At 48.7% G+C, this 11,011-nt stretch overlaps 1 protein-coding gene across 1 annotated transcript; it reads left to right on the forward strand.

Annotated features, from left to right (window-relative positions):
* Positions 1 to 973: 973 nt before the first annotated feature.
* Positions 974 to 10,752, forward strand: MS4A13 (membrane spanning 4-domains A13). Its single transcript, XM_044680125.1, has 5 exons — positions 974 to 1,114; positions 3,985 to 4,041; positions 5,328 to 5,447; positions 7,080 to 7,175; positions 10,445 to 10,752. The coding sequence occupies exons 1-5, from the start codon at positions 986 to 988 to the stop codon at positions 10,694 to 10,696; spliced, it is 654 nt and encodes a 217-aa protein (XP_044536060.1). The 5' UTR covers positions 974 to 985; the 3' UTR covers positions 10,697 to 10,752.
* Positions 10,753 to 11,011: the final 259 nt, after the last annotated feature.

Genomic DNA, 11,011 nt, shown 5'->3' on the forward strand with positions numbered 1-11,011 from the left:
TGACACATGGCCACAAAGATAGCATGTGACAGAGCCAGGGTCTGAACCTCAGGCTTTAGGATACCAAACCCAGGGCTCCTCCATTGTACCAGAGAACATCAATGTAGAATGATGGTCTAAATTTCAATGAGGCAATTCACATCCAAGTTTGCCTATAACCCCATTCTTTCAAGTAATTATCCTGTGGTTTAATAAATGTTGAGAATGATTCTTCTCTAGCTCAGTCAGTTCCCATTCCCATACCAGGCCAACTCTTAGTAGACTGGAAGTAAAAATGAATTACTTTTGGGGAAGCAAGGTGGTTCAATGGATAGAGAGCCAGGCCTGGAGATAGGAGGTCCTGGGTTCAAATCTGGCCTCAGACCCTTCCTAGCTATGTGACCCTGGGCAAATCACTTAACCCTCATTGCCCAGCCCTGACTGCTCTTCTGTAGAAGGTAAAGATTTATTTTAAAAAAAAAAGAGATGTTTAGGATGAGATTGTTTCATTACCAGGGTGAACATAAGACTGCCTGGTGCTAACTAGTAAGACTCACTTCTTCTTCCATAGGCCACAGAGGACACTCTGTACATTGTAAAGCACTAGTGGGTGGCCATTAGGCCTATGCCTGGTGCCCTGACTCAGAAGCCACACCTCCCTTAGTCTTTAGAGGAAGCTGTTGCATGGTTTTCTGCTCCCCCTCAGTTTGTTTCCCTTAAAGTCACACCGGATAGAGCAGAAAGTAATGAGCCGCCCCATCAGCTTTACCCAAGCCCAACTCGTAGCACAGTTCAACTCTTTTGCCATGGGACAATCTGCTAACACAGCAAAACACTGCCATGACCAATTTCACTCAGATAAATTCTAGCTGCTTCTTGAGTCACATGCCTATCCATGGGCACCCAGCCCAGTGAGGGGGGGTGGTCCAATGTTCTCCAAAGGGTGGCTCATGCCTTACCCCATGCCCATGCTGACCACCTTCTCTTCTACCAGGTCGTCCAGATCATGATAAGCTCCTTCCACTTGTTTATGTGGTATTTCCTGTTGGATCTTTATGGCAAGCAACAAAAAGGACACTTTGGCATATATAATCCTGTAACCTATAAAGTGCATTATCCATCATGGGCAGTCTTTGTGAGTAGAATATACCTCCCTCTCTCCTCCCTCCCCTTCTCTCTCTTCCTCTTTCCCCTCTCCATCTCTTCCCCCCCCCCCTTTTTCTCTCTCTCACTTTCAAATGTTGGATATTCAGCATGGGGAGGTGGTTAGGAAAAGGAAGACTTTCATATTTTGAGATTGTTACCAGGGTTGTATCTCTCTGTGACTTAACAGAAGGCTTCAGGGGAGGGGAAGGTCCCATTTTCACATCAAAGAATTGTTTCATGTTATTCATCCCAGCAGAGTTCAGGCCTCCTGTGGCACAGCCCTGAGATACTATCTGTAAAGAGCTTAGCCAAGTGCCTGACACATAGCAGGTGCTAGCTCACTCTTCTTTTTTTTTTTTTTTTTTTTTTTTAACCCTTGTACTTCGGTGTATTGTCTCATAGGTGGAAGAGTGGTAAGGGTGGGCAATGGGGGTCAAGTGACCTGCCCAGGGTCACACAGCTGGGAAGTGGCTGAGGCCGGGTTTGAACCTAGGACCTTTCATCTCTAGGCCTGACTCTCACTCCACTGAGCTACCCAGCTGCCCCTAGCTCGCTCTTCTTTAAACATGGCAAACAGCCCCCAGTATTGAAAGGCCAAAATGACTCAGGCCTGCAAGGAAGGAGGGATCACAATATATTGAAAATGCACTGACATGTCTGTCAGAAGACCTGTGTTCAAATTCTGCCCCTGAGCTTACTACCTATGTGGCCTCAAGCGAGTCTCTTCATCTGGACCTTGGAATGCTCAAATATAAAATGAGAGGGTTGGACAGCCTCCAGGTGCCCTTCTGGTCCAGATCCTCTAGAGTTGTCTCTTCTGGGGGGCCATGACATACCTCATCTTTAGAACCAATGCTCAGTTTCTCCATGGCCTCTTCAGAAAGCTCAGTTGCTGGGACACAGTGAGTGGCTGAAAGAGGAGCTATTCCCATTTCAAAGATGCTGAAAGTGGGGCTCTGAGAAGGAGAAGGGCACACAGCTAATAAAAGTTAGAGTTGGTATTTGAATGTGGCTCTCTTGCCGACACCAAATTTCAGGTACTTCCCACTACCTCCCACTGTCCTCGTAGAGTTCAGAAAAGAACTCAATTCACTACAAATTTCAGGCCTTTAACTTCTCATTTCAAGATGGGGAAATCAAGGCTTCAGGGGGTCATGCAGATAGTGAGGATCTGAGGTGGGATTCCCAGGCTTCAAGCTTCAATTCCAGTCCTCTTTCCACTAGACCTTGTGCCTCCAGACAGCCACTGAGCTGGATTGTAAAGGAAGTAGGGGTTCTACAAGACAGAGGCCTGGAGGGCATCCCAGGCATGCGAGAGAGCATGGGCAAAGACCTAGAGACAGACCTGGGAGCCATGTAAAGCGAAAGGCAGAGGCTGCCTCAGCCAGAGCCTGGAAGGGGTAAGCATGTGCTCTCAGTAGGAAAGACAAATGGCGGCCACATGGCGAAGGTGCTTCAGTGCCTGGCCAATGGAGTTAGTTCCTATCTTAGTCTAGCACACATGGCAGTGAGCTGTTGAGCTTGCTATTTGTAGATCAACTCATTGATTCACTGGCAAGCAGGAGAGACAGAATATTTCTGGGACATTTACAGTGATCTCCTCTGGCCCAGTAGTCCTAGGGCATATCCAGTGGAGAAAGGTCAGCTCCCCGGACATCTCCACACCTATCATTTGTGGGTCACTCTGAAGGCACCAAGTTAGGATCCAGACCAACCAGCAGAAAAATAGAATTTAGAATGGGAATTAACCTCCCTCATTTTACAGATGGACAAACAGTGCCAGGGAGGGGAGGTGACTCACATGAGGTCACCCAGGTTCCCAGTCTCCTAAGCCAGTGCTCTCACCATTGCCTCATGGGAACCAGGCTGGCATCATCATCTTACCATGAAAAGCAGCAGGGGCCACACCGTCCCTGCAACGAAAAGCTGCTCAGTGGAAGACTTGGGGACAGCTTCTCCCTCTCCATCCCTGGGATGTAGTCCAGGAACTTGTCTGCTGAATTACCATGCTCAGAGGAGTCCAAGAAGGGCCACTCACTCAGGGGAATGGAATGGATGGGCACTAGTTTCCACCCCTTCCTGTCTTTATAGCCCTGAGCAAGGCCTTAGAGTGCCTTAGGGGACTCCATCAGCCTTATCTCCTGAGTGTTAAATGGGCTGTGACCTGTATCAGTGGAGGGAACTTCCACCCCAGGAATTCCCCTTTGCTCATGCACCCACAGGACCTCTCTGCCTTCCCTAGGGCTCCCAGTCCCGTGGATTTAGCCTCAGACTTGGCGTTCTGTCTGGCCAAAATCTAGTCAGCTCTGAACCACTTCATTCATGCTTCCTTGAGTGCATGCTGGGCTGAGACACTTTTACAACTGGTCACCAAAGGGGAAAAAATGGAGAAGGGAATGCTACCCAATGACTTTTGTTCTGCTGAAGAGAATTTAAAAGAGGAAGGGATTCAAGTGCTGAAGGGAAAAGGGATTTAGACTCATTCGATCTCCAGTTGGAAGAAGCCTTCAAGGCCAAACCCCCTCATCTTACAGATGAGGAAACTGAGACCTGGAGAAGGTCACAAGGTAGTGAGTGACAATGGTCAGTGTGAACCCAGAATTCCGAAGCCAACTTGTTCCATTTGACGCAAGAAACCAGAATTGGGAGCAAGAGGTGGAAGTGCCATGAGCTCCCTGGAGAAGGGGTGGCTGGGGACAGAGGTTGGACAACCCCAGGATCTGCCGTGGAGGGTTCCTTTTGTGTGCTGGTTGGATCTTCTGCCCCGAGGGAGGACCCTTCCAGCTCTCAAAGGTGTGTGGTTCTGGGAGGTGGCATCTTTGGCAACTGACATCAACAAGTATGTATTTCTCTACACAGTTCCTCCTGTCTGGATGCCTCTCAGTAAACGAAGCAAAGAACTCCTCCGTCCATTCAGTAAGTCCCAAGATGTGGAGCTGCTCTGCCTGCCACCCAGGTCCTTAGCACAGGAAAAGGAGGAGGAAGAGAGGTCTGGAGACAGAGACAGCAAAGTGCAGGAACAGTAAAGGCACCCTCCAGGCTGGATGAGGCCCCTGCTCCCAGATGCAGGCTCTTGGGGGAGGAGAAATAGGAGAAGGGAAGCACAGGTGCCCTCCTACAGTACTGCAAGAGACCCAGGATCCTTCCCAGGCCCAGTATCCCTTCTTTGGGGCAGATTGCAATCCACCTGCACCTGCTTGTTCATGTTCTCTCATAGGCACATCAGCTATGCTCAAGGAGGACACCTCCAGGTTTTTGGACATTTTCTGGGTATCATGTGGGCTCTCTGTTCACTTCCATTTCTATAGTCTCTTCCTCTTTCTCTCCCTCTCTCTTTGCTCTTTCTCTTTCTCTCTGTCCCTCCCTGCCTTCCTCCCTCTCTCCTCTCTCTTCTCTTCTCTTCCCTTCTCTTCTCTTTTCTTTTCTCTCTCGCTCTCTCTTTTCTTCCTCCCCTCCTTTTTCTTCCTTTCTCCTCTTTCCCCCTCCATTTCTTTCTACTTTCCCTTAATCAAGCCTGGAAGAGACCTTGGAATAGTCCAGGGTTCTTAACCTTTCTTGAACCTCAGTGACAATCTGGTGAAGCCTATTGCCTCCTCAGAATAACATTTGTTGTTACCATTAATAATGGAGAAAAAACATTCACAAACCATCCAACAGACCAATGGAGCTTAAGTTAAGGTCTTATTGGGCCTTGATTTTGACTGAGGGGCTACTGACTCCATTAGTGGTTAAACCTTGGTCTCCCACCTGATGGGCTCTAGAATGGGAAGAAGCTCAGGACCAGAGAGGGATCATGGGATCAGACAAAGTTCCTGCAGCAGCACAGAGCAAAGTCCAGGCAGAAACCCAGGACTTCTGGCCCCAAATCCCATGGCCCTTACCCCACAGCGCACAGGCCCTCCAGCATCTTCCCCAAATTACCAGTCCCTCTCGGTGTCTGGAGGACCAGCAAGTGGGAGACCCCAGAGGTTGTTAGTGGAGTCGGAACCTGGAAAGGGAAAGAAACCAAGTCAAGGTTAATACCCTGAGACCTCCCAGCAGGAAACAGGCCCATTTCCTCCAGAGCCAGCTCCTTTCTCAACTCACTTCAACATGCATTTCCTTTTTTTTCCCATTTAATAATTTTTATTTTTTAGAAAAGTTAACATGGTTACATGATTCATGCTCTTACTTTCCCCTTCACCCCCTGACTTCCTTTTCAGAGAAAGTTGGCTTTCTGTGGAAACGTTTTCAGTGCCTTGTTAGCAGTCATTGGAATCATTCTCATAATCATCGAGCAGTGTACAGAACAAGAAATGTCCTATAAAAATTTTGGAAGAGCAGTAAGTAACCAGCCCGCCCTGAGGTCACAGTGCCTGTCTGCCTGCCTGTCTGCCTGTCCATATGTCTGTATACACACATACTGTCTATATACCATATGTATACACACACACTGTATATACGCATTCTCTCTCTCTCTCTCCCTCTCTCTCCCTCTCTCTCTCTATATATATATATGTATATATATATATGTATGTATGTATGTATATGCATACATACATATATATACATACACACCCCATATCTCTATATCCTATATACACACATATAAGATGGATATAAAGTGAATAACTACAAATGTTTACACAGTGGTTAAATCTAAAGGAGCCTGGCAGGGAGGACACAGGAAAGACTTCGTGTAGCCTGGAGTGCCTTGGCTCTCTCAAGGAAGAAAGGGGTCCTGAAGTGGAAGTAAGGAAGGGGTGGTAGGCCAGTGCAAAGGCTTGGAGATAGGAGATGCCGTGCCTGGGTCCCAGGGAAGGTGAGTTGGGCTGGAACACAGATTAAGTACCTGCTGTGGGCTGGCCCAAAACAGCCAGGGGCTGCAGAGACTGGTTGGGCCAAGAGAGACCAGACAAGCTGCAGAGCAGTTTGGGCTTTTCCTCTCCATTGTATAGAGGAGGGAACTGAGGTACACCGAAGAGCTGGGCCTCCTGACACAGCACCCTCTGATGCCAGCCTAGTGACAACATTTGGGTCTCGGGCATCCCACCCACATGGAAGGCTTTTCCCAGATGTTTCTGTCTCTTCTAAATTCTCCACCTCCCCCTGCTTTGCCACACAGACTCGCCTGCCATCTGACCTGAAATTTGTTTTCTAAGTCACCCTCCTCCTGCCGGGGGTTCTCATTCACTTCAGGATGGCACGTCTGCCAAGGAGTCACTCCTCGAGTGGAAGTTATTTCATCAGGGACACTCTGCTGCTATGTAGTGAAGGCCAGACTCAAACCCAGGTCTTCCTGAGCCCTCCGCCCAGCAGGCAGCTGGGAGACCCAGTGGAGATGAGGCTGAATGGGGGTGGGGGGCAGTCAAGAAGGCCCGAGTCAGAGTCCCGTGATCCTGGGCAGCTCATGGGATGGCTGGGAACCTCAGATTCCTCATCTAGAGAATGGAGGTTGTTAGGAAGATCCAGTGTGACATCTGAAGGGCTTTGTCAATATGTCCATATTACTGGGATCTACTTGGGGTCTCTGTTGACCCATATGTGAGCTAGTAAATGTTTAACAGGAAACCAAGGTGACCAACACTCTAAAATCTGCATTGTGACCATTTTCTCCATGGCGCAGCGCTGGACCCTGGAGTCGGGAAGACGCCTCTTTCTTGGTTCAAATCTGGCCTCAGACACTTCTTAGCAGGGTGACACTGGGCAAGTCACCTGTTCACCTCAGTTTCCTCATCTGTCAAATGAGCCAGAGAAGGAAATAGCCAACCATTCCTGTATTTGTGCCAGGAAAACCCCTCCAAGAGGTCAGGAAGAGTTAGCCGCCATTTTCTCCATCACTTTTTTAAGGCCAGACAGCCAGCCAAACCACCAAGCTCTCTGAAGTGCCTGAGTTCAGGCTGAGCCCTTGCTCAGGGCTCTCGGCTCCAGCAGCCCAGTGTAGTGACCGAGTCTCCCTTTGTGTTCCTTCGCAGGCGTTGGGAAAGCTGGTTTCCTGGCTTCTGTTAATCACCTCGCTCCTGGAGTTCAGCCTCGCCTTTACCTACATCTATCACATAATCTGTAATTGGGTGAGCGTTCTTCCTGGGGAATCCTAGCATGCTGTCCAGGCCCAGATGGACTAAAGGCAGAGAGGCCCCTGGAAAGGACGGGGGGAGGAGGGTGGAGAAAAATGTAGGCCAACAAGATGTACCTGCTCAGACTCCACAGGAGGAACAACAGAATCACATCTAGAGCCAGAAGGGATCTGGGGGTCATCCTGGCCAATGGCTTCATCTTACAGGAGAGGAACCCAAGCCCCAGAAAGAAGTGGCAGTATGCCCAGGGGCACAGAGTCACATGTGGCTTAACCCTTACTTCTGCCTTAGAATTGATACTAAATATTGGTTCTAAGGCAGAAGAGCAGTAAGGACTAAGCCTTGCCCAGGGTCATCCAGCTAGGAGGTATCTGAGGCCATATTTGAACCCAGGACTCTCCCATCTCCAGGCCTGGCTCTTCATCCACTGAGTCACCCAGCAGCCCCAAACATACTAGAATTTACTTTGGTTTCACACTAATGAGACACAGCTGCCCCGTGGATTCTCTAGAACTGGGACTTTTAGCTGGGGCTCCCTAAAACTGGTTTCTAAATGTTTGGTTCATCGTATTCCAATGGAATTGATTTCCTTTATAATCCTTCATCTTTGTTTTTATGCTTTTGTGAACATGTTTCGGAGCTGGGGTCCGTGGGCTTCAGCAGACTACCTGCCAGGGAAGGAGTCTAGGACCCCAAAAAGGTTCAGAACCCCTGTTCTGGGAGGACCAGGAAGGACTTCCCTTGTCACAGAAGAGACGGTTCCCTGGAGGGCTGCAGCTGATGTGGAGCCAGTCTAGATCCTGAGGGTGTTAGGTTCTAGGACCTTAATCTACCAGACTGCTGGGGATCAGAAAAGGGACAGGAAATTGAAAAATAAGTGATGGAGATGATGATTGATAAGGAAATCTAGCACGCTTATTTTAGTGTAAGATTCAGATCTAGAAGGAGGGTAAAAAAAAAAAATCCAACTTCATTTTACAGAGGAAAAAACTAAGGACCACAAAGTTAAGTGATTTGCCTGTGGTCACCCAGCTAGAGGTCCTCAGAGGCAGAATTTGAACTCGAGCCTTTCCACATCCCAAGCCCAGCATTCCTTCTTTCCCACTCTCCCAACCTGCCCCAGAGGGCTGCACCCAGAGCCTCTGGGTGACTTAAGAATTTAAGTCCTCAGCCCTGAGGATGCTTTGACTGTTTAGAATGATCCCATCATTCTGGAAGGGTGAGGAGCCTTCCTCGGGATCCAGGACATTTCTATATCTTGTACAAAAGTGCATTTCTATATCTTGTACAAAAGTGGAGAAACATCCTCAAAACATCAGCTTCCACCTGGAGGTCTCTCTCTGTCTCCCCTGGGGTTCTGTTAAGGTTGGCCCAAATCCAGACAAAGCCAGCCTCTTTTGTGCTTTTTTCTTTTGTCCTCAGACCATTAACTCCAATTGTTTGAGTTCAGTCCGTTTTGTCTTTTCCTGGTCACCCTGGCTTAGGCTTGGGGCCAAGGCAGGGACCATGGCCCTAGGGGCCCAGAAATTTGATGGAACGGGTTGGTAAGGAGCAGGAAGCTCCTCTGGAAGGGAACTCAGACATCATTAGGCCACTGTGCCTTTCCTCTGCAGATGAATACATTGCAATCCAAAGAGGAATGTGGCCGAGGCCACTCAAGACCATTACCAGAAAAGTTTGGGCTAGGATGAAGGGATCATAGATCTCAAACCGCAGGGGATCTTAGAGACCAACTTGTCTTACCTTCCAGAAAGAGGATCCTGATGCCCAAAGCCCCACATTGTGAATGAGAGAACTGGGACCTGAATCAGCTCCTCTCAATCCCAATCCAGCATCTTCCCACTATAGAATTCTGCTTCCAGACCAGGGGTTCTTCACTTTTGTTTGTGTCAGGGATGCCCTGAGAAGTCTTGGGAGCCCTATGGACTTCTTCTCAGAAGCATGTTTTAAAATGAAAAATAATAAAATGCGTAGGATTACAAAGGAAGTCAATTGAATTCAAATACAGATGTCATTTTCTTCCCCTCTAACTTCACAGACCCACCCCTGAAGTCCATCTAGCTAAGAAGCCCAGTTCTATAAGTTCAGCTCTTGGCTTTCATTTGGAAGGAAGGGACAGAAAAGTCTAAAAAAGGTCCCAGACCTGGCAATGCATCACCAGGCTCCAGGCCACTCCTCTGGGCCTCAGCTGTCTCATCTGAAAACATGAAAAGAGGAAGAATAAAACTGAATAGTTATAAGATACATAAAAGCAAGCAGAAACCAGAAAAAAAAATAATTAAGCATGAAGGGTTTGAAGTTGCCATGTGACCTTAGACAAGATGGTCCCAAAGGGCCTTTACAGGTGGGCCTAGATCATGGTCCCTAGTAGGGCTGATGACGAATTCTCTTAGGGTTCAAGCACCTTCAGTTGCCTCTGGCTCCCATTTCTGCCCATCCCTTCACCACCTGTTAGCCAGTTGGTATAGGGCCCTCCCAAGAAAGGAAACCTCCCCCTTGGGCAAGTCATCTCCCTTTTCCTAGATGCCACCATACCGGCCTTTAGGAAAGAAGCATGTGACTTCCTTTGTCTTTGCTCTTCAGTATGAATAATTAATTAGGCTTTCCACTTTGTATTGATGCATTTAAATTATTATTACTATTTCTCACCTCTTAGTCACTCCCTTGCCCAGAGCATTGTAGAGTAAGGACTTTGGAAGTGGCTTTGTTCAGAGAGGGATGACACCTCCTTACACCCTCCAGGAGCCCAACACTGAGCTGGTGGCTCTCGCCCCCTGGCAAAATTTCCGTCTACTTCAGAGTAGGCCAAAAGGGCCAAGAAGTCCAACTCCCTCATTATACAGATGGGAAAACTGAGGCCCAGAGCTGATAAATGACTCAGCCAGGTCACCCTGGGGTCTGGAAGGGACTTCAGAGGTCATCAAGTTCATCTCCTTCAGTCAGGAAAAGGAAGCTGAGAGAAATTAGTCTTGCCAAAGATCATGCAGGCAGTAGGGGTCAAATTCAGACTCGGGGGGTCCTCTGAGCCCAAATCCGACCTTGTAAAAGTACAGACCTCCCTGGTCAGAATGGGCATCAGCTCCCATCTCCCATCCCCAACAAGTGACCTTGGCTGGCTGGCCTCCAGGGATGGGGGGGGGGGAGCCCCCTTTGCCCATTGTGCCACAGACAGCACAGACTTCTCTTTTGCTTGAGCTCACCCCTGATGGCCCCCTAGGCATGATGCTTGAGTCCAAGCCAGGGCTCTTGCCTTTTTTTCCTAGGATAGCCTCATGAATGACATGGATGACTTTTATGTTGAAGATAAAGTGGAGGAGGAAGACAGGGAAAGCCTGGAGGAGGTGATGGAGGAGGAGGTGATAAATGAGTGGGAGGCATCTGGGCAAATGGGGAGAAGCGTGGAGTTGGAGGAGTTGGAGGAGGTGACAGAGGAAGAGGAGGAAGAGGAGGCGGTGGTGGCCAAGGAAAAGGCTAAAGGAAAAATGGTGGGGCTGAAAAAACAGTCTGCCTTTTAGCAAGTGAGCACAACCTTGGGGGAAATCCAGCGCTCCCTCCAGAAGAGGGACTTATCCAAGACCACAGCAGCAGTCAGCTGGCTACCAGAGATGTCTTGGGATGTCTTTTGGAAGAAAATGCAAACTGTTTGATTTCCCCCGTGGTGCCCCGCATGCTATTATGCTCAGAGGATAATGCTTCCCTCTATGCCAGTCCTGGATTCCCAGAGGTGGCAGTCTTGGTGCTCAGCTGAGGCTCAGCACATCTCTAGACAACAGAGGGCTGTTCGCGAAGGGTCAGGGCATAATGACCACCATGTCCCTCAAGAGAATCCT

The sequence above is a fragment of the Gracilinanus agilis genome, chromosome 6, assembly GCF_016433145.1.
Source record: "Gracilinanus agilis isolate LMUSP501 chromosome 6, AgileGrace, whole genome shotgun sequence".
In the NCBI taxonomy this organism is placed as follows: Eukaryota; Metazoa; Chordata; class Mammalia; order Didelphimorphia; family Didelphidae; genus Gracilinanus; species Gracilinanus agilis.